Source organism: Pundamilia nyererei, unplaced genomic scaffold (assembly GCF_000239375.1).
Source record: "Pundamilia nyererei isolate P.nyererei 1_Seehausen unplaced genomic scaffold, PunNye1.0 scaffold00117, whole genome shotgun sequence".
Classification (NCBI taxonomy): Eukaryota; Metazoa; Chordata; class Actinopteri; order Cichliformes; family Cichlidae; genus Pundamilia; species Pundamilia nyererei.
The window spans coordinates 1,696,413-1,720,999 of NW_005187518.1; the positions used below are offsets into that span (position 1 = coordinate 1,696,413).

The 24,587-nt window shown below is 41.2% G+C and overlaps 1 protein-coding gene across 1 annotated transcript; it reads left to right on the forward strand.

The window, feature by feature from the left end:
- Positions 1-1,148: 1,148 nt before the first annotated feature.
- On the forward strand, positions 1,149-3,826 carry LOC102198074 (ras-related protein Rap-2b). Its single transcript, XM_005742181.1, has 2 exons — positions 1,149-2,104; positions 2,689-3,826. The coding sequence occupies exon 1, from the start codon at positions 1,502-1,504 to the stop codon at positions 2,051-2,053; it is 552 nt and encodes a 183-aa protein (XP_005742238.1). The 5' UTR covers positions 1,149-1,501; the 3' UTR covers positions 2,054-2,104; positions 2,689-3,826.
- The last annotated feature ends 20,761 nt before the right edge of the window (positions 3,827-24,587 follow it).

Here is a 24,587-nt window from a genome sequence, read left to right on the forward strand (position 1 = left end):
TCCAAGGCATCCTTGGAGGTGATTATGTCACAGCTGTGGTTTAATCGTCACTGCTTCCAGGCGCTGATTGAAATCAGCGGTTACTTTACAAGCTTACAAGCAGACATAATGATGACTGTGAACACACTCACATGCACGTACAAAGACATGGGATGACTTAAATAACTACTTTTATTAAAAGCTTATCACATGGCGTTTCACTGGGATTAAAGTTTGCAACACAAGCCATTAGTTGTGCATGACAGAAAAACAACTTTCCTTCCTGCTGGGTTTGCATGTGTTTCTGGTAATGTTTTGGCTGACTCACAAAAGTGGCCCAAAGAACCAAGTTGCTGAACAAGGAAATTAAGATTTATCTGATTCGAGGTTTCTATACAAACAAATAAAAAATAATCACATTGGAGACGAAAGCCCTCCAATTTGTCACATATAGGGGGGTGGGGGGGTTCACGTCTCACATGAGGCATTTCATTGTTCTCTATCCCCTTCCCTCGTTAAGCACAACCAGCACGTCGGCCACATATTTCCTAATCATTATCATAATTAACATCTTATATTGTAATTCAGCTTGACTTGTTAAATCCTAGTTGGAAATATTGAAACTAGTGAAATGTTTGTGATAAGAGGAAGGGGGGAAAACATCATTGCTAATGGATACGCAACAAGCTGTGTGTAGAAATCACAAAAGGCTGGCTTTTCCCGTAAGTTATTTAGAATGAGTCAAGCGGTAGTAAGCCCAAAGATCAGTGATGTCGAAACTAAGGTGTGGCAAGTCTGTATGAGTATTGAGGCTATCAACCACGCTGACTATGCGATAACAGCCGTACTGCACCTTTAACTAAACACTGGCCAGAGTATTTACTGAGTGACGTAAGACGCAGACTGCGTGACGAGTGTGGGCAGGCAGGGCAGGCTCTTTGTCAGGTATCCAGAAGTTAGTATGCTCACACCGGAAATCAAAGCATTATGATTGGGAGTCTGTGATAAATTCCTTAAAACGATTAATTAGCAATAAAAACATCTAGAATTAAATTGAATATGATTTAAATAAAAAAAGATAATGTATTCGATGAGTGGTAAAAACATAATACGGTGAGATTTACTGCATGGATCGATATAGCGCTTTTATTTTGAAGGTGCAAACAGGAAGCAGTTGTTTTCCGCTACATTCGACTTGATTGTGAAAAAGAAAGCTACGGACGCACGGTGGCTACTTGAACGAAAACGGGGGAAGCTTGCTCAAGAACCGGTAGGGCTGTATTCGGGACCTCAGCATGCCACAATACAAATGGTGAGCGTGGGCGCAAAACAACTGTATTCACCTCCTGAACGGCGATAGTTGACAGCCACGCCCGGTTTTCAGCGACCGGAGCCCGTACAAAAGTGCTGGCGGAGGTGCAACGGTGAGCGGTTTGAAACCCAGCAGGGCGGCTAGCGGGCTCACAGCGGAGAGGAACCAGCACCAGCAGCAGCGGCGGCGGCGGCGGCTGTTTTAGGCACCATGAGAGAGTACAAAGTAGTGGTTCTCGGGTCCGGGGGCGTCGGTAAATCGGCACTAACCGTCCAGTTCGTGACGGGATCTTTCATAGAAAAATACGACCCCACGATAGAGGATTTTTACAGGAAGGAGATCGAGGTGGACTCCTCTCCGTCCGTCTTGGAGATCTTGGACACGGCTGGGACCGAGCAGTTCGCCTCCATGCGAGACCTGTACATCAAAAACGGCCAGGGTTTTATTCTGGTCTACAGCCTGGTGAACCAGCAGAGCTTCCAGGACATCAAACCGATGAGGGATCAGATCATTCGGGTGAAACGGTACGAAAGAGTGCCGATGATTCTGGTTGGAAACAAAGTGGACCTGGAGGGGGAAAGGGAGGTTTCGTCCGGTGAAGGGAAGGCTCTGGCGGACGAATGGAACTGCCCGTTCATGGAAACTTCAGCCAAAAATAAGAGCTCTGTGGACGAACTGTTTGCAGAAATAGTCCGACAGATGAACTATGCCTCAACACCAAATGGCGACGACCAGTGCTGCTCGTCTTGTGTTATTCTTTAAGGAAAATGGACAATCACAAAGTTTTCTTTGCTCGGTTTTAAGTTTGCAATGGTAAGTTGGAACACCATACACCGAAAGTGTAAACCTGACACGGTTGATTGTTCAATGCAGTGACAAGAACTATATATAAACAGCGTACTTATTACCAACTTGCCCACATTAAGTACTGTTTAGCGAGCAGCAAAGCACCGGATGTAAGCTAAACGTGTCTTCATTTTAATGCGTAGCCTGAAGTTTGTTTTTTGTCAGTACTTAGCTATAAAAACTCAGCAGTACTTTTTACCGGTAACGTACAGTGGGACACTTGCAGTCCATTGTTTTGCTAAGCAGATAGGGGAAGTCTCTGATTCATTTGCAGAACTGGATGGGGCATGCCAGTGGCACACTTAATTAGGTTTACAAACTTTTGTGGCTCAATCGGTGCAGCTACAGTTCGGAGCTATTAAAAGAACTGCCAAATGCCATATTCCAGAATGGGGTTTACAGGGAGATTCCAGTGTTTTTGTGTGGCCTACATTTCAAGAGTCAGCAAGTTCGAGATTAGATTTAGCTTTGGAGGAAATCAGTTTTCCCTAGAAGTTGTTCTAGTTCATTCATGACACTTTCTTTTTCTCCGCCTTTCTTGTTTGTGGCAGTGTGTTGCAGCAAGTCTGTACTGTTGAGCTCTTCTTCGTGTCTCGCCCTGGCCTTGGAGGAAAATGAAGGGAGGAATGCTGCAGGGGGACGAGGAGGAGGGGGAGCAACTGAGACAGGGAGGGGTCCACTCTTCAGGAATTCTGCTGGGTTGGAGTATCTGTACTGCACGATTGGTGTCCGCCATTGATGTCAACACAGTGTCAGATCCAGAGTTTCAGCCTCATCCCCCCCCCTCCTCACCAGTTCCAACTGTACTTCCAACTGGAACTACATCCCAATGGAAAAGATGGAAAGAAACACTTAAAGAAAACTCATAAATGGATATTTCTGTATGAGAAGAACACAGGGAGATAGAGTATATATTTTGTTAAGTAACTGCACAGTCTGGGACAGATAAAGAGTTGGGCCACCTGATCAAATTTGGAGCAACGTTCCACAACACTCCAAATCCTGCTTTCTTTTCCAAAGTCAGAAGAAATTGACGCCACGTCTCTGGTGGTGGAGAAAATGTGACGAGTGCCACTTCATGTTTTTTTTTTTTTTTTTTTTTTTTTTTACTTTACTTCACTTTCTCTTTAAGTGTGTGAGACGACCCTAACTGAAGTGACACAAGGACACTGACCCGATCGCCCTTGTGTCAAGTGCCTTTCCAAAACAAATCAGCTGTTCAGATTTAGTGCCAACCCACAACCAAAACAACCCTTCAACATCACAATCCACAAACTAGTGAACTCTTCTACTGGATAGTGTCGTAAGGATGGAAGCTGACGATAAAAAACTACAGCAGGCTTCTCTTGAATGGAATGGCAGTTTTCTGTTTGTTTTACTTTGGCCTTTTTGAAGTCTAAGGTGTTAATTTTTGCAATGTCTGCTTGGTCTGGATGAACCCATGTCTTGAAATGCACAGGTACTGGAACCCCTTAGACATGATCACAGCACCCGACACGTAATTTCCAGGCCAATCAATTCAAAGGAGTTCTGTTTTGTTCTGTTCCTTTTGTTGTTTTTAACAGGAAATGTGATAATGTACCATTGACAAATCTAACCTGATTGTAAGTTTAATTTCAGACCAGCCATTTAACAGTTGGCTGTTTTGAAAAAAAAAAAAAAAGACTTTTAATACAAATGGCTTTTTTTAAAAAGAACCCAGGCTGTGTTTTCTTTTTTCTTTTCTTTTTCTTTGGGGACATCTACTCATTTCACCACATGTCACGAGAAGTTCGGTGAAGAATTTAGCTTAAACAGCAGCTGAGGTTTGCTTAAAAGCACACAAATAATTTGGCTACTAGAAAACCCTGCATTAAGCTGTTGCTGAAAAAGTAAATGTTCAGTGTGCTTATGTTACAGTAACATGACCCCCCCTAAAAACAACCCAAATTTACACGAGCTGCTTCACGGTTCAGCATGTGTGGTGGACCTACTCCTAACAGGAAATAGAACTACAATATGAAAACGCTGCAAAATTGCTGGTGTTTATTGCTCTTTGTGTCACAAACTCGATGGGCAGCTATACAAGCTCAGCTACTTGCAGCGTTTGTGGAAACATGAAAGCTGCTTTTCATTGCTTCAGAAATCAAGCTTTGGCTTTCTACCGCTGTTGTTTCTCATCATTAAAAACAAAACTTGTCATGTGGTTAAGACAGGGACCACTGTTACGTAAAACGAAAAAAACTGAAAGATAATAGAACGTACATACATGACTAGTTTGAAAGAGATGAGTAGCTCCTTTGTGTTTACATGAAGCTTACAAAGTAAACTTTGGGATTTAGGGGTTTTGTTTTGTTTTTAAACTAGTAAAGTAGCTGCACAATCATCGTAGGTGAATTTGGTTGGATTCACCAACAAAATGGACTCGGATTCTCTATCCACTCAGCATCTTCACAGACGTTAATAGAAGAGGCCGGGCAATGCTACACCCGGGAATTATCTCTTTTTAACTGTGTGGGTGTAGCAATGTTCCAGTCCGGAGGTTCAGCCTGGCTGCAGTGTGTGTGGGTGCTGTGGTGTGATGTGGAGAGGCGGGTATGAGTGAGCAGGCCACCGTTCTGCCTCTGTTTACCTACGGGGATTACCTAGCCCCGGCTGGCTGGTAGACCACAGCATGACTTGAGGTGGGGGAGAGAGTAAACACACACAAGACGAGCTTCGCATAAAGTCCGGTCTTTGAGAGTGGATGAGCTCTGATTTTTCAGCCTGCACAGTATGTTTGTAGTGTTGCAGCATTTCTTATATGTGTCTTGTCAATCTGAGCGCACGCTCCTGCTCATCACCGTTGCTCGTGTGTTTATGCCTGGTAGCCACTGTAAGCGCTGGTATCATATGCATTCTTTGGCTTTGCCAATACCATGTGACTGTGGGGCATGGCGAGCCAGGGGTGCAGTGGAGTGCAAATATTACTTCTAACACCTACAATTGAACACTGCTGCACAGCAGATGAGGCTGAGATCAATACTGTGGTATTAAAATGTTTTTGTTTTTTTACCTCGCTCTGAAAATTTTATATTGATATGACATTGTAGTTGGTGTATGAGAAAACAGACGAGTAATCAGGTTGCTTAGTCTGCTCTTCTGCTTTCCATTATATTAGGTAAATATGTCACACAAAAATCTATCCTCAGTTTTGTTGCTTTTTAACTTGTATTGAATAAGTAATAGTAAGTTATTGGCTATCTTTTACATATATATATGTATGTATAAATATTCTTCGTATTCCTTTTCAAGTTTGCCCGTGTGAGTGAAAGCAGCTTGAGCGTGTACGCACACGTACTCTAAATTTTTACCCCTGAAGCTGAAACGACATCTTCACACGTTAATGTTCGGTTTGAGCGTGTGCAGAAGAGCTTTGTTTTTGTGCAGTTCTTGATAGCAGTTCTTGACTCTCCCCTCCGATCGACCACAAGCCGTGGCTACTTTCCAGCTGTGTTATCTATGTGAAGTCAAGGATAATAGCATGTTTCCTCTGAGGCCCTGATACAGATTGTGCAATTAGGTAAGAACAGAGCTGAAACTGAACTCTGCCTTGAAATGATATTGTTGAACCGGTAGTGGATGAGATGGCAGGAGTTTGTACAGCAGTGCCCCAGTTACTGTAAATGTACACCACTCTCCTCTGTTGCTGGTATTGCTGCACAGTTTCAATCTCTTGCTGTGGTATAAACATCTGATAGTAGAAGAATTTGCCCTTTGTAGAGAAAAGGGCCCGTCGAGTTCCAGCTTCTTTTTATCTGTCTTTTTCTAGGGAGCAAGAAGGTGAAAGTTTCACTTCCTTCATTTTGTTCAAAACTCAGCACTGGTGCTATCTCCGCGTTCAGGGTTGAATTGGCTTCAGCCGTTCAGATATCCAGTTTCACTTTGTTGCTGTTGTCGTCACGTTCTGAATACCTGAGTTGTCGCGTTGTCTTCACATCTTGCCTATTTTTAAAGGTTTCAGTTGCAGTCGGCAGGAAATCAGTGGCGCAGGTTTACAGACGGTCCAGTTTGTCAGCGGTTCCCGGTCATGAGTGATAGTCATGTGATGTGGTTGCCATGGTCAAGGAGGGGGTTGGGATGTGGTATGGCTGTTCAGGGTGGCCTCGTGACCTGTGAGAGTTTGGTCACTGCTGGAATGATGACTGTCGGCTGAGGATGGGTGGGTGCCGGTTTGTTTGAGCACTTTTCTCTCATTTGCCACAAACATATACTTTCTTAGGTCATGACAAGAAGCATGACTGAACTTTAAAGAGAATTTCTGGAGCGTAAAGATAATTGTAAGGTTTGAATATGCAGCTCTGGTTGCATTAAAGCAAAAATATCGATTTCTTAATGATTAAGATAAGTGTGCTGCTTGTTGCACTGATGCAAGACTTCTCTTTTTTTCTTCTGCTGTTGGAAGCAATAGCTCTGACAGGAAATGTTGCAACTGAGCCAGTGAGAGTGGGTGGTGTGTGTTTGCATTTTTTTTTTTTTTTTTTAACATGGGACTTAATCACTATATAGGCTCCTTGTTGAATTACAGGCTTCTCATTCTCTCCCAGCATCATCATGCTATTTTTGAGGCCCTGTTGTGTTCAGGAGAGCGGTTTTGCCTTTTTTTTTTTCTTGGCAGATGTGCCTCTTGTGTACTATATTTGTCTAAAGCAATATGCTCTGAAAACCATTTGACTTTTATTAGGCTTGCTCACTTGACCCTCATACAAACACACCGAAACACAAACAAAAAGTCTAATTCGCTTTAAATGCAGCAGCATTTGTTAATTTATTCTGTGTGACAGTGTTATTTCCTTTTGTGCAGGGCATTACCATAACAACGCAGGAATGTCCATATTTGTCTTATCATTAAAGGTTGTTTTTTTTTCTTTTCTTTTTCACTCACACACACATATACACACACACACACGCACATATACGCTACACTTAAGCTATTCTCACCTCCTCTGATGTACTAACTTCCTTAGCAGGAACAGTAGACTGGTTTAGACCTAATAGTTTCCTGATCAACCATGTATTAAATCATTGCAGTTGTTTTACGTGTTCTTCTACCTTTCCTTGAACTGGCATTACTTGTGGTAGTATTAACAGCAGCTTCTGAAACACTCATAAGTTAGACATATTGCTGTAATTTTGAAGTCTAACCTCTTTACTTTTCATTGTCTGTTTACTGAACAGGCTGATGTTCGGTAAACTGATGGCAAATCATCTCCTTCTCTCAACTCTGCCTGTAATTCAAGGAGTGGCCTTCTTGCTCAGAGGTGACTGTACCAAGATGGGAATGCCCCAGAATTCCTCCCATTCCTCTCATTCCTTTAACTGTAATGTCTGGACATGTCTTTAGCCTGAAATAAAAGAGCGAAGGATAGAAGTCGTGATATGATAAGAAGCGGTATAAAAGTTGTTCTGCATGCTTAATTTCAGTACTTTGGCCTTGAGTTTTATCTGCTAAAGATCTCTGATCACAGCCCCGATAGAACCCTGTGTGATCCAGAGGCTACAACTAACACAACAATAGAGAAAGAACGAGCAGCTGTGATAAAGGATAAAAGATAGAGACCAGGGTTTGTCTAAACAGGCCCCCCAGACACCGCCCCACTGTGTCACAAGATTGATCCCACTGGGCACGCAGTCAAACTGCTCCTTATATCCATCTTTAGATAATCATAGCACAGTTGCCTCGGATCGCACCACAGCTCAATCTGAAAAGGAAAGTAGGCCAAAGGAGCCAGTCAGACAGGACTAGTCACTTGCAGTGTCCCTCGTGTGGATTAATAGATTTTATTCAGCGGTGTTAGCGAGGACAAGTAATGCTTAAGGACCGGATTTGTAATTGAGCTCAGTTTCATTCAGTGTTTTAATTATGATGGGGGAAGAATCAGGTCATGGATTGTGTGGTGGCATGGCACAATGGATTTTGATCTTTCTGTAGGTATAATTACTTATATAATTAAAATCCAGAGCTGAAGAAATGAGTTCTTAAATAAGCATTAAGACCTTCAGTAACACCTCTGATAAGTCAGTTTTACCTCTGACCCGAGTAGCTCAAACTTGATACTAACGTCTGTGCTCTACGACCGACTTCAGATGAAGCTACTGTGGTTTGGGTGTGGTTTAATGCTTGGCTGACAGGCTGGCTTATCTCTCAGATGACTTACAGGAAGTGAATGTCCTTAAATAATTTCTTGGTTGTGTGTTTCATTCTTTGATCAGATGTTTAGGAATGGCACATGATGCAACATTTAGACCAGGCAAGCTGATGTCGTGGCCAAGTCGTGCTATTTGTGTGATGCTGGAACGTCTAGGGTGAAACCACAGAGTGCAGTTAAAGGTTTAAACTACTAGTTGTGATAAAGGTTATGGAGATTTTTTTTTCTAATACAATAATACCCACACCCCTTAACCACTGCTAGCAACATCACATAGAGATCTTAGGGCAAAATCAGCTACAGCACGCTATCACTAGATCTGGATTGGGTTGGACTAGCTATTTTTAAACCCATTACCAAGTTTATGCATAAAATCCCTGCTTACCTCTTAAAATCTACCAGCTAGTGCTGCCTTGGGATTTCCAAAATCAGGGTGCCCAATTAAAACAACTAAATTTATGAATATTCAACATCCGTCAGTTTTAGATGGAATTGTCTGTGCAATCGTCTTCTCTAAGCAGTGTTGTTTTCAGACTACACAAAGCGGCGGTTTTCTGTGGGAAAAAGGCTTAAGTGGGTTTTAGGGCTCTCTGATGTGCCCAACATGGAGAAATATGTTATAGCCTAGGCTAAGTTTAAACCTCTGAAAAGACTGAGTGCAGCTGACTGCTTGTTGGGAATGCTTAATGTTAGCTTCTTCTGGTGAAAGACATCTTGTCTTCCAACAATTATATAATCATTCTTCTGCATTTTCAGTTCTGTAAATCCAGCATGGTTCCAGAATTTTTGCTGTTTCACATAAACACAACTCGCTGTCATCTTCTGTTGCCCTCCTTTTTTTTTCCCAGTCACCCCAATTTGGTAGAAATGTGGTTGTGGGAAGAAGTGACATCCAAGGCCTGATGCTGGGTCATGTGACTGTGTCCTACCACACTGGCTTTGCCCTCCTGTCATAACAGCAGATTCAAAATTCTGACTAACATGGAATGACATCCATGACCTTCCTCCCCCATTTACGAGCCACTTATATTCCCCTCTTTACATCATCTTTACCCCATTTCTCAGCTGAGTTCCCTACTATTCACATCATGACGCTGTGTGCAGTGAACTCTACCACCCGTTCCTAGTGATACTTTGCCCTCATGTCAAAATGATGTGCCTGACAACGAACACCCTAAGTGTTTCAGTTTAGGGTGTTGACGTCTGTTAACGTCTCTTCTGCAGCTCTCCATTGGTCACTTTTCTTGTGCCTGTTAAACGTCCAGATTTATCATCAAACTTTCCTCCTGAGGCAGGTTTATGCAACAGCTCTTTTATAACCTCACCAACCGAAGTGCAGAAAAAGAACTCTGTGGGAGAGAGCAACTACAAACAGAAGACCTGAAGTTTTTATGTGTAGTATATGTGTAACACACTGTTGTTATTTATCTTCCTGTCAGTTTGGAGAGAAGATTTGTGAGGCTCTATTTCGGTCCAAAGTGTGGTAATAATGGTTTGACAGTGCCAAAATGTTTTTGCAAGCTTTCACATAAGCATCACATTACCAGCTCACCCACACAGTTAAAAACTTACTGTACAATTTCAAATTGCCTTCTGGATCCTAACCAGAGTGTGTTTGTTTACATTACGGAAATATTTTCCATATTTGGTCCTGGCAGGAAGCGTGTGGCAGAGTTGAGTGTTCACTGAGTTTACATTGTAAAAATTGCACAATAGCCCCGCCCAAGGATGCCAGCGTATCTGTCTGACACTCAAACACAACACTGCAGGAAGTAAGTGTGACAGCACAGCAGTCAGAAACAAATATTCATATCTCACAGCCAAATCAGTGTTAACACGTAGCGCTGTGTTATTACCACATGAGTCACACATCAGTCTCTTTCATTTTCACCAAAACCACTGTGATATTTTTGTGCTGACAAAGGACAGAGTGTACATGTTCAATCTTACCTGTTTGCAGACTGACTCGTTCTTCCTACATTCATGTGCATAATGCCCACACAGCTGTCATTACATGTTATCCTAAAGATGCCCTAGATATGACCCCCTGCACTGAATTGAATTCTGAGAATTTTGGATAGGCTAGGCTCAGAGGAAATTACTCATATCCTGTGTGGAGCTGTGGAAAAGGAAGTCTCCTATGACACCAGGAGTCTCCAGTCTACTGACCCACATCAGTGGACTTTGGATTCAGCTATTCTGTAGCCAGCAGTGTTGCATTGCAGTGTAAGGCCAAATGAAAAAGCAAAACAAAAACAAGTCAGTATCAGTAAGTGAATAAGACGTCACATTGTTTCATTGGTGCAATTATTCTAAACATGCCCCGGGGAGTTTTTCTTTCTGCAAACAACATCTGTTAGCATTCAGTGTTTCCCTACAAATCACATCATTTGGATAGTTGAAGCCTTATACAGTTGATATCCTTCATCATTACACATTTGCAAGGTGATCGTGTTTGTAACATTTTGCGTGTTTGTAACATTTTGAAAGTTGCACGGCTCCTATGAGCTATTAGTTTGTTTATTTTTTGTAGCGTTCCCTTATTTCTGTCCCCCGGCATCACATTGCTGTCACTGGAAAAGTGTGAAACTGGTGATAGAATTAGGATCCTCTTATACAAACGTAGCTGCTTGTGTTCACGCTAATACTGCTTAAGACAGAACAAAACATGAGCCTGCTTTTCATGGGCTATGTAAAAGTAGCTTTGGATGACACACAGTTGAAAATATTCTTTATTTATCTAACAGGCCTTGGTGCAGACCCTCAGTTGGTGTACTTCCTGCCTTTTTAACTCATCTGCCTTTAAGGCCTGACTCGCTTTAAACCAGAGCTTAAAGTGCACATAGCCAAATGCTATCCCTGATAAGATATACAGTCAACACGGCTCATACAGTATATGACTCAGTCTATTTTCTAATTGAAATGTAATTGCTAATAGTGTCTTTATCTTTCGTGCTTGTACACAAATTCCAGAAATTCTTAACATCTCAGAATCAGAGTTACATCCCGGAGTTTGTCGTGACAACAGGAATAATAGTGGAGCTATGCTATGCGGGCGTGGTTAATATCTAATTCGAGGACACTGTAGCCATTGGCTGTTTTCTTTCTTCCATATAAACAGATCACACTCTTAGTAGTGTGATCTCACTTAGCCAATATCTGCCTGTGAAAATTGTACCCAGGCTTCCTCAGTTCATTTAAAGAAGGTGTTAAAATGATATTTGCAGTCTGTTCAAATGCAAATCTTGCTGTGCTGCAGGCACAATAATATGACTGAAAAGCATGTAGACAGTTGGGAGCTGCTCATAAATCTGGAACTTGCTTTTTTTTCTTCTTCTTGCCTTTGGCGCCCATTGCTATGCTAGGGAGTAATTTGCTGATCAACCTGTACTTAAGCTCATTGTCTGGCTGCTGAAATGTTCCCAAAAGAAACTATGTTGTTCCCTGAGAGGCTCAAACTGAGCGGCTTCACGTGGAGCCAGAGCGTCAGACTTGAGTTTTAATAATTTGGCTACTAGAAGCAGCACATAGAAGAGTACCACTCCATATAAGCGGCACACTTACACAGCACAACTCGTGGTGCTGTATGCCATAATACGTGCCACATGTGTCATCTGATGTGAGACTGAATGGTGTCCAGTGTTGGTGATCAGTGCACTGACAGGAAGGAAGGGTGTTTCCATCTAAGACTTCCTGTCCTGTTGTGTGACTCAGTGTCGATCCTTGTGCTGCTCTTTTCCCTTCACTCTTCCAGGGCATGTCTAAACCTATCCTCTCTTACTTGTCACCGTTTTCTTCCTTTAAAATGTTCCACGATGGGTCCAGATTTAGTAAAAACATGTTGCCATCAACATGTTTTTAGATGGCATGGTAACGTTTGATTAAAGAGAAACTTTTGTATTTTGAAGTTTTACCATTTTTGACCATTTTAACCTTTGTGTTTAGCTAAGAGGTTATCTACGGGACGATTTCCTGGCTGGGCACGTGATAACAAGACTCTGTAAAAGGCACCGTGTGTTGCCAAGAAATAGTCCAGCACACAACCCCATCATAAACCACAAATCATTACTTTGTACAATTTTATTGGGCTAAACAAACAAGATATAATTTGTGAAGTGAGCCGTGGACATAGTGGTTTACTTTGAGGAGAAGCTTTTGTTTGCCCGTTTCCATTCTGCATGATAAGCTAAGAGTACCAGTTGCATTTGATGTTTTCACTTAACACTTTGTAAGAAAGCAAATAACCAGATTTCCTGATCTCAAACTGTTTATTGAATTTGCCACCAGATTAGGTTAGCAGGACTTTTCTAAAATGGCAATAAATTCATAAGAAAATAATGCTGTCCTAACTCTTGTATAAAAGAATTAATTTAACATATCAGTCCCTTATTGGGACTCAGGTGTTTCCAAGTATTTAAGGCCACTTGAAAATACCCTAGTCCCACCAAAGAGCTGAACTTAGAAATAGAGAGAGTTTGATAAAGAGTCCATTGTGATGATTACTTAGAGGTATCTAAGTACAAGCACAAACTCCTAGCATTATTTAGTCAGCATTATTAATAACCACTCTATATTTCCAAGATAACAGACTGGGTCCATCTTTAGGATTGAGAACATAATGACTTGTTGAACAAAATGAGCATGGGAACCGGCATGTTCAACGAGCAGTTTAAAGTGTTTCCACAGTGACTTAAGTCTAAAACGCCTCTGGGCACTGATATATATACAGCAAGCAATCGAGGTACTTGTGTGCTTAATAGTCCGTATACTACGCCCTGACATTTCTTGCATCCTTTTCGTTACACCTCTGAGTTGTCGTGCTGATAACTGGGATGTTTAGTTAAAATCCTCCAAGATGGCAAATAGGCCTAAATGTTATAGTTTTTCCCAGAGTGTAAGATAAATGACAGAGGGAGGGGAAAAGAGGAGAAAACACAGGGGTGTTAAAGATAGGAGGAGCCCAAGCAGCACGTCTGTCATTCCATTGTGGCAGTTTGTTAAATAGCAGAAGGAGAATTTTATCTGTTGATGCCATTAGTGTCACTGTGCAGTAAGATCATATGACATACGGTCATTACTGCTCTTTATTTATTTATCCCCACACACAAGCTCATACATAAATTCCATCGTGTCGCTCGTCACGCCGATCAATCAAACGCACTAAAACCTTGAAGCAAAAACAAATAGATGCGCAAACACAGAACTGTAACTTGCGCTTTCCCTAGAATACGCCCTTCATTCACATTTCTGAACGCTCTTAACATGCTGCCAGTCCCCCCAACCCCCAACCCCACCACCCTTCCCCAAACACCACCCAGTTACCCCTGTATCTTCTTCCTGTGGGCTTGCCTTCACGTGGCATTTCAGGGTCTGTAAGCCTCAAACCATATGGGCTCCGAGGGGCTTAGTGGACCTCCAGCCAGTCCCCCCCTGGGAGGACCTACTGTCTGAAGTGAGTTCACGGAGGGCGTCTTGTCCTCTCTTCAGCTATTTCAAACTCTCTGTCCTGACAAAAAATAATAACTCTTGGTTAGCTACTATTGTTTTAGTTTCTCACTTTCTCTGATTCAGTCCGTCTGTTCTGCCTGTTGGATTTTACGTAAGCCCAAACATTTTGCATATTTGCAAATATAATTCACTGCTTGTCACAGGGCAATGTTAGTTTGTTGTTTAATTATTATTTGGTTTGTGATTTGTGGATCTCAGCAATCCAGGCCGGGCAGATGGCTCTATCGCGTTCACCGATGACTCTCTGTCTCTCTCTTCCTCTTCTTCCTCTCTATCACGTTGTGTGCGTGCATGCATGTGTGTGTGTGTATCTCCGCAAATGTCTGCATTCGTGTGTGAGCCTGCACGTCTTTGTATCTAAGTGTGAGTGTTTGTGTGTTGTTTTAGGAATATCTACTCTGTGGACCATATGGTACAACACTGCCTGCTGGGCAAAGATAAATCCCGCATGCAAAGGCAGCAGAGACACCAGTGCACACACGTTCACACAATTAGCCTATTCTCTGTATCATGTACTTGTATTGTATATTGTAATTAGTCTGCACCTTCACGTCTGTTGTTGTATAACAGCGATACCCAACAGGCCTGTCTTGTGATCATCTGTCAGTCTGTCTGCTCGTCTCGCTCTTCCCTCCTCCTTTTCTCAGGCTGATTTGCTTTCTACCTGCCTGCCTATACTTGTCTACATCCCTTGATTTCCATCTTTCTCCAAAGCAACTTGCCCACAGCCTTGTGAGTCATCAGCCCTTTCCTGAGTTGTAACATATAAGTCCGGTAATATACATTCTTCCCACACATCCAGTGGCTCACATTTAATTTGCTGCTTCAGAAAGTTTTGCCTCTTTCTCTCCATCTCCCTCTGTTTGTTTCTCTCCCTCCATCTGCCTGACTCTGTGTATTTATATCATATTAAATATCAACTCTTCCACTTTTTCTTAGACCTTGCCAAAAGCAACTAACATTGCCCTCACCAAGTAAGTTACTAATGTCTCTTGATAAGAAACAAAACATGAACAATCTGCCGCAATTAAGTGTAGCCAAAAGGAGATGAAAGGTAACTTTCATATCACATCATGACATTAGATTGTGCGGCTCCTCTTTCTTTGTTGTATTCTCAATAGACCAACTGCAGGAATGATGTCATGTTGTCTCTTCTCAGCTGTTCCCTATCACTACAAAAGTATTTGTATTTATGTATGTATTTAATGACAATCGGCATGAAATCTATCCATGTTTTCAAGTTTAGGAGCTAATATTGATATGATCCTGTTGTGCATATTGCTGTCTGTGTGGCTGTCTGCCTGCGTGTGCAAGGTCACTAAAATCAAAATACTCCAAAGCTCCCACGCTTCTCCGCTAGTCAGGCTTTCTCTCACAGATTAGGCAGATCACATAAAACCATTTACCTCAGTGTCTCTGTACACCAGGGTAAACAATGAAACATGTTGTTTCCTTTAGAAATGTGGGGGGAGACAGACTGTAAACCCCCTGTGGCACAAATCCTCCACCCCCACTGCATCTTGTGCCACAATGTCTGCTAACTGTCTAACGTGGCAGCATGGATGAGGGCACAGCTGGGAGAGAAACTGAAAGAGACATACAAAGAGTGAAGCAGTGCACGAGACAAGGCATTTGAAAGCTGGTTAACTGGGATTGTTTTTGATGGTTTTCAGCCAGTCAAAGAGATACAGGCGGGGATGAAGTAAAATGCATGCACTGAGGAGGGAGGTGAAGAATAGAGACGTGCACAAGAACAAAAGCAATGGCATTTAATATGAAACAGAATTTCAGAGGTAGCCCACTAGCTTAGTCACCATGACAACAACACACTTAAACCACCATTTAATTGGTGCTGTCTGCACTTGTCTGTTGTATCTCAATCCACTCCTTCTATGTACAGTATATAATTGCACAGTGATTTGTGGGTATCACAAACAAGCACAAACCCACTTATCTATGGTATATATCATTTTCATGGTTTGTAATGTAATACAGTAGTACGCATCAACTTTCATCACAGTCAGATCATATTACGGTTGAGTATTTGGATCAATAAAATGAGGATGGACGATTAAGTCCAGTGGTTAGGATCACTGTGCCTGTGATACATACTGAATTTAATATTTATTTTGCCCGATGTATTTATTGACTGCAGTTGGAATGATGTTTTTCAGAGATGTTTGAGACACTGTAGATGAGTCTGTAGCCATAGTTCAGGTGCAGGCTTCTTTTCAGACAGAACAATTTATTGTAAGAGTTCGTCCATGAACTCTGAACAGGGTTGGTTGAATCAGGTCAGAACACTGTTTGATGTTTACACAGACAGCACACAAGAGAAGATGGTATGCTTCAGGTGTGAAAACAGTCAGCTTCTCTACTGAAAATACTCCTGCCTGGACAAAACTTGCAGGGCATATGACGAATGCTGTGAATACACCAGACAATTACTTGAGCAGTTCTCACGTTATCACAAGCCGGCAACATTCTGTAGTAGAAAATTGTCTGGGTATCCATCCACACAACCATCCATATAATCATGCATACATACATTTTTTTCCACTTATCCAATTCAGGGTGATAGGTCATCAGTCTATAGCAGGGCCAACATAGAGAAACAGATAATCATTTATATTTACATTCACATACAAGCCAATTTAGAACTGCCGAATAACCTAACATGCATGTCTTTGGACTGTGGGAGGACGTCAGAGAGAACCCATGCAGGCACAGGGAAAACTGGCATTCAGATTAAAACCCAGGACCTTCCGGCTGTGAAGCAGTGCTAGCCACTGCATCACCTTTCTGCTGCTATCAGAGGAAAAATCATTTAATGTTTAACTAACTAACAACTATCATTTGCATTTTCACCTAAGCCTTATAATGTCTAGAGGTTTTAGCAGCTTAAGGCTCAATCTTGCTTGCAGTAGACGATGTGATGAATACATTTGCCACACACTCAGAATCTGTGTCTGACAAGATACTTTAGGTTTTAACATTTCACTTTAATTATGCCTGTCCTCCATCCTCTTTAATATCATCAGGTTTGTTAAACACACTCCAGAAAATGTAGGAAAAATGAGAACGAGAGGGACAACTAAGAGCACGATGATATGATGGTAATGTGCATGGCTAAAGACAATTTACTGTGTCTCAAGGTGCAGAGCCTTAAATGTGTTTTTCAGGCTCCACTGTGAGTTATTTGTCTATTTTCAGAGAACTGTAGGCGGTACGGAGTAAATGTTCAAGCCAGGGCATGATGGAGCTATTCTCTTAAGATTGTAACAGCTGCAGTGACAGAGAGGTACAGGCATGGTTAGAGGACAATAAGAAGACAAAAATCATATGTTTACATAGGATGAAAGGAGCCCAAATGCTCACTGTGCTATACATCTATGGAGTAGATTCATAAAAAAAAAACCAGTAATAGAAAGAAAAGCCGGCATAGGATTTAACACAGCGTAACCACAACTAACCCTGTCTTTAACTGTGAATGGAAAATGCATTGTTTGTTAACTTATGTAGCATTAGATGTTTCCTTAGCAAACATTTCTACCCATCCTGTAGATCCTGATCAGGGCAGTGACATAAATTGGATTTTCAAAAGGTCAGAAGAAAAAAAAGAAATTATTTAAGAAAAAATATTCTTTTAAAAAATGTTTATTTTTAACCAAAAATATAACTTTGGGTTTTTGCTACCTCAGAGAATAGGGGAAAGAATCAGTGGAAAGCACAACCGATAACAAAAATTAGGAGAAGGTAGAGAAGCTTTATCAAAAAACATACAGTAGGTGTTTTGATGTAAAAACACCCAGACTCAGCTGTGCATTCCTGTGAAGTGAATTCATTCCCCATGCCTCTTGGGGAACACACACCAACACACTAACGGACACACACACTCTTTCTTTCTCTCTCTCCCTCACATACTGTAGAGTTTTGTGGCTGTGTCTGAGCCTGCAGTTGATAAGATAGGGTTGGGTTACACAGCTTGCAGGCAGATACCATTGTAGCCGTTGACAGGAAGCTAAAACAGGGTGGAAATGTGTGCCTTCAAATTTGTGTCTATGCGTATGTGCAGCTTGCTTGAACATTTGCCCTCTCCCCTCCTGGCCAAATGGTTTCCCATATTCACTGTTTTCCCTTGATGAATGCTTCTACTCACTCCTGGACTGAGTAGGCTCTTGTGCGCTGTGTGAATGAGTATGCCTGCCCCAAAAAAGTCTAAAAAATGAAAAAGAGAAGCCATACTGTAGGTCACTCTGCATTCTGCCGTTTGGCCACCAGACGGGACAGTAGGGCGACTGTCCTAGCTGGCACCATTGTATTCTGGTGAATGGAGGCCCTGTCAGAGACCCACAAACACACTGACCTCGCTTGTTTTTTTTAATGCAGCCTCTTGTTCAACTTCTGAGTTAATGTGATCACATGCTTCATTCATATCATTCTAATGTGATTACAATGTTAATATGATAAGGGAGTAAAACACATTTTTCATGTGACGGATTTACATGACCAACATTTTGATTGTAAAGTCATGAATTTGAATGTGTGTTGGGAACAAACATTAGTTATTTACTAATAACTAACTAATGTGGACTAAACCTTTGTAATAAATGGAGTGAATAGTTTATCAGATGCACTATCGCTAGGACTTTCTTCAAAAAGCAACCACTTTACATTACAGCTCATAGTTATAATTTGACCATGACCATGGCTGTGTGACAGTAAAATGTCCACTGTTGTTGTCACCTGTAGACATGAGGCAGAAAACAGCAGCTTGAGAAACACAAGTTTCTTATATGTGTTTAATGGTGTACAAGGACCTGTTTTACGTCTAACTGTGATCTTTTCCAAACCTTAACAAGGTAGTCACCCGAAGTGATTTTCCAACAGTCTTGAAGGAGTTCCCAGAGATGCTGAGCACTTGTTGGCCCTTTTGCCTCCACTCTGCAGTCCATCTCATCCCAAAACATCTTGATTGGGTTTAGGTCAGGTGACTGTGGAGTCACTAGCAAAGCACCCCCACACCATTATACCTCCTCCTCAATGTTTCACAGTGGGAACCATGCAACCCTGTGTGGCATTTATCCAGGCTCTAATCTGAAGTGCTGTCAATTTGCGATTTCTGAGGCTGGTGACTTGGATGAATTTATCCTCAGCAGCAGAGGCGACTCTTGGTCTTCCTTTCCTGGGGCAGTCCTCACATGAGCCAGTTTATATTCATTTATATTCATAGTGCTTGATGGTTTTTGCGACTGCACTTGGGGTCACACTCAAAGTTTTAGTAATTTTGTGGACTGACTGACCTTTAGTTCTTAGAGTAATGATGGACTGTTGTTTCTCTTTCCTTGCCTGATTCAGTCTTGCAATAATATGGATACAAGCATCAAATGGTGGACTCCAAGGGCTTTTTTTTAAATGCAAAATTTTATCTATAGCAAGCTATTTATAACATATATTACCGTATATATTTTTTTAGACAGTTTAAGTTGATTTGGACACACCTTTAGTATTTTACACAGTAGATCTATGCATATGTACTGTTAACACAGAAAGTTTTTTTTCCATACCTTGTTCAGTAAAAGTACACACCACCTATTAACTACTAAATTCTTTCATTTTTGCTCCAAACAAAGGCAAAGAATGCAATGAATAAAAAGAAAACAAAAAACTATGAAATTCTAAAACTTCTAAGACTCACCTGATACTGCTGAGGCTTGAGGCTTCAGATATTTGACAGGAAACCTGTATTCTCTCCTGGTGGTGTGAAATTTGAAAGTGTAAGTTCACTGATGCTCATATGTAAAACAGGTGAAGTGACGCCAGAAAGCTTTCTTGCATTCAAAGAGCACCATTTAAGGTAAACTGCTCTTTCATTAATGACGTGACAAAGGCTGGTCATATTACATGCAATTAGTCTCTAACACGAGTATCTTCCATTATACTTACCACCATGCAGGGCAGAGCATTATTAGACTCCACGTGGCCTGTTTGAAATGCTTGAAGTCTTAAAGGCCAAGCATGAGTAATTTACTATCCGCTAGAAAATATTAAAGATCATCACAATTATTATCATCTTTGTCCAAGTAATTTTATAAACCCCATCTTGTTTTATGATAGATAGATAGATAGATAGATAGATAGATAGATAGATAGATAGATAGATAGGCATTGACAATGTCAAGCAGAAGTGTTTTTTAATTTTTATTTTGTGCCTTTCTTTCACTTTTATAAGAGATAAAATGAAAAGCTTAAGGGTCCAGAGAACTGTAATCTATTTTTCCTGCTCCTACACACTGTGAGTCATCTATTCACACTCATCTAACCCCTCCTTTATCTACGATAGCACATTGGAAGAGAGCCTCTAGTTCCAGACGAGCTGTTTGACTGTGAGCCCCACAGACTAATGGAACCCTTCATCGTGACACCTTTTCCCTTCTCAAACAGAATTAGAAACCTTTATGTAAAACAGGCCACAGGGTCCATTTTGCCTACTGATGCCTCTGGAATGCAGGTAGTGTTTGGACTGAACACATTCAGCACTTGCTCTAATAGCTACCTTGGACAAGTTATAGCGTCTTATTTCACCATAAAACCCGGGACCCATGTTATTATACTGTATATTTTTCCCTCATGTTTTACATACAGAAGGGTGTGAAGAAATAACACAAAGACTAGAACTGTGAGAATTTGGCTCCTGAGTCAACATAGAACTTATTATCTCAGCAGAGAATGTGTATGGTCTGAGCTTTTGCAATAAACCCATTTGACCTTGTAAACTCCAGATCCTCCCAGAGCTTTAATCTTTATTAATAGATATATATATTTAATGTGCATTCATTGACAGTGAATTTTCAGGTCAGCCTGTTTTATGTAAATAGAGACAATGGAAAGCTATGTTGAAGGAAAGGGGTTAATTTTATGTTCTTGTTCCACAGTTTTTCATATTTATCATTTAATATTCTGTTCGCTACACACCAGTTTATTTCGAAATGCTTGTAATCTCAGTGTAGTTTCCTTAAGTAGTAAAGAAACAACAGTTTATCATTACTTCAAGAACTGAAGGTCAGTCAGTTCAGAAAAATTGCTAAAACTTTCAATGTGTCCCCAAGTGCAGTCGCAAAAACCATCAAGCGCTGCTGAGGATAAATACATCAGAGTCACCAGCTTCAGAAATCACAAGTTAACAGCACCTCAGATTAGAGCCCAGATAAATGCTGCACAGAGTTCCAGTAGCAGACACATCTCTACATTAATTGTTCAGAGGAGACTGCGCGAATCAGGCCTTTATGGTCAGTGCTCAGCATCACTGGGAACTCCTGCAAGACTGTTAGAAAACCATTTCAGGTGACGACCTGATGAAGCTCATCGAGAGAATGCCAGGAGTTTGCAAAGCAGTAATGAAAGTAAAGGGTGACGAATTTAAAATACAAAACATGTTTTGAGTTATTTCACACTATATTTGTTTACTACTTAATTCCATATGTGTTCAGTCATAATTTTGATGTGTCCAAACTTTCAACTGTTAGTGTAAACCAATATGCAACGTTTCCAAAAATCTAAAGTATGGCTCACTATTATACTATTAAATATTATTATTTAGGACTACCACTTTAAGACATGAGCTCACTGCTTTTAATGATGAGCTCATCCTGCAGGGTCTTTGTTCACTCAGTCCAGCATTGCTTCTGCTAGAAAAAAACCCCAAAAAACCAAAACAAAAATCCATCCACCTTCTCCTTACTGAGCTGACTTGTAATTCCAACCATTCACCCTCACAGATTCCCCAGTTGCTTTGGCCACACTGCAGCAAAAGATGTAAATATGCCAGTGATGTCAGTCCATATGCCCTGATGATATCATTGTTTTTATTTATTGTAAATGTCTTCAGCACCCTGCAGATTTTAATTATCTGACTGTGACTTCATGCTACCGTCTCAATCTCGGCATGTGCACTGTGTCAATACATCCCGTCGGGCATTTTCAGAAAAGCACATTTAAAGAGGGGCAGAGAAAATTTCCACTGTGCCGCTTTCATAGTGTGTCACAAGTGCTGGAAAAAGAATCGACTGGGCTGTGAGTGTCATGTCTTTCCTCCAGCTGCTGTTGTTTGCGTGTGTGCTTTTTTTTTTTTGTCACAAGGTAGGTTTATGTAACAAAAACCCATTCGCGTTTGCAACTTTGACCAAGGGAAACATAGACCCTCACAAGAAAAAAGAAAAAGCAACAATCTGACAACTATGACAGCGTACGAGGAAGAAAAGGTCTTGGGATGGAAAACCAGCTGAAAAACATGGAATTTAGCCTGAGAGGAAGATGGTGTGAGCAGATGATAGAGAATGAGATGCTGCCAAATTTGTCAGCAGCAGACGTGGCACGTTGCGCAGAACTGTCATTCAGCTGTATTCTGGCATGCTCAGAAACAGTAGATCTATGGCAAGCTGAGGGGTGTGGGAGGGAAGACTGACAAGAAATGGGGGGGGGGGGCTCTATTTAGAGATCCTCTCTGTGTTATGACTGAGTGACAGGACAGTGAGGTGTGTGAGATGGCTGTATATTCAAGTGATTTTTAAGGACAGTTTTACTGAGCCTGCTGCGCGCTCATGTCAAGCAGAAGAGAAATCTCAAAGTGGATTTTTTTTTTGTTTGTTTTTTGGCTCTCAGTGAAAATTTGTGTGCGCAGCATTTGGAATGAAAAAGAGCAATTTTGTCTGTCCTTGAAAATACAGTCAGATACATTTACGACTTCCTCAACTGCTGAGAGTTCAGATTGGCCTATAGTGGCAAACATCAATAATAATCCGCATCAGCAGTCTTTGACTCACAACCATGTCACCAAGAAAAAACAGAGTGAGGAGAAAAAAAAAGAAATATGGAAGAGGTAACAACATGGTGTGGAGATGTCGGAGGAAAATGGTCTGGAAGAGGACTGGAAATAGCCTTTGGTGCAGTATGACTAACACTTTAATTGCAGAGGGACAGAGATGTGGTCCTCTGTTTTATGTGCATGTGAGTGTGTGTGGTTTGCCTGTCTGCAGTGTGTAGCCATTTCCTTATTCATACTCCAATACAAAGATACTGCTTATCATGCAGGTTGGAGAAAATTAGTTTCATGACTGTGTGTTCCCTGATTTACCTGCTTGGGTTATAAACTTGAGTGTGTGGTGTCTTCACCCTATAAGAAAATTAAACAAAGTATGTTGGGGGGGGGGGGGGGGGGGGGTTGTCATTGTTTGTCGACCTCCTGCTAAACACACCTGCTCACACACACCATAACTCTACAATACATAGACATCCCCACTTCTTCTTTCTTTTTAGCGGTTAGCGCTCTCCTCTTTGCTTTGCTTCTCCTCGTGAGGCTCTATACTAATGAACAGACAAACCGAAGCTTATGATAAAACATAAGTCTGTCGCTTGCATTATATTTGCATGCACATTTCTGCGTAGATATAAAAAAAAGGTGCCAAAACTGAGACTTATGTCTTGGCTGTAGGAGATCCCAGAGGTAATCAATTGCCTCTAATAATTCTCAGTTGTTGCGGCAATTTACCTAAAACACAAAGATGAATCAGTATCTGCAGAAACAAAACAAAGAAAACTGCACTGTAGAATTATCACAGGAATATCAGGATTCGCAGTTTTCTCACAGATTCAATAAAGGGATTTCATTTTTCAGTGTGGTGAAGCTCTGTATCAGGGTCCCTCCAGCAGTGTAAGGAAAAATGAATCAGTTTCCCACTCATGTGCAGACATTTGCAATTCTTTCCCAGAGCCACCAGTCCAGAGTTATCACGAGGAAGTGATGATATCACTGCTTCCTGCTGGATTTGTCAGTACCTCTTGTTACGTGTGTTAGACTAGACTGTATATAAAAGGTGGATGACATGTGGATGAGAGAGTGGAGTGGTCACCAAAACTGGAGGACAGACTTCTTGGAAGGAACATACAATTTTTTGCTTGCAAACTGCTATATATTATTTCCCAGATAATTACATATAAAAACAACTTCAGGAGGAATAAGCAGTAGACGTGAGCATGCAAATATAGTGATTTTATTTAACCAAGGAAGACTCAGCAGTGCAACCAACATTGCTAGTTTTGCACACATGCTTGGTGAGTAAGACCATCCATAGCCCCATAAATACACCTGGCAGTTAGGCTAATTTGAAACAATACCTGAGTAAACCCTCATTTCTCATACCACCTCATCCTCCTGTAAACTTTGTCCAGACCAGCCCCAGACTGTGTGTTTCTGTCATCTGCATGTCTGAAGAAGGTGTGGGTTATTGCATCTATGGGAGGACAGGCTTCAGTTTTATTGCAATATAATAGGTTTATCTAGATCTAGTCTATTTATTTTTCATGCAAACACTTCTTATAAATTTTTATGGCCATTCATAAACGGAACTGCTATCAGAGTTCTGATTTGCCTACGACATATGTCAGCACGCCAACTACAAAATAAGTTAGTAAATGCTGTAAACATTATGCCTGCTAAGCATCATCATATTCCTATCACTGTGAATATATTAATATGGAACAATAGCATGAATGTAAAATCTTATAAAATTCTGTCTGTGAAAATGATTGCACGTGTACAGTATATACCAGAGACATCTTTTGAAACAAAAGAGCAAACCTTTTTGCAAATATTTGACTATACAATGTTTATGTATTTAAAAAGTTTCATCACACAGTGCTGTTCCAAAGAGCAGGAGATGATGACTGGGTCCTTGGAGTCTAGACGGTGGTGCAGAGTAAGCAGATGGCTGACAGAG

What these genes read in the sequence shown, in the direction of transcription:
- LOC102198074 (XM_005742181.1), top strand. Translation starts at nt 1,502, where the DNA reads ATGAGAGAGTACAAAGTAGTGGTTCTCGGGTCCGGGGGCGTCGGTAAA.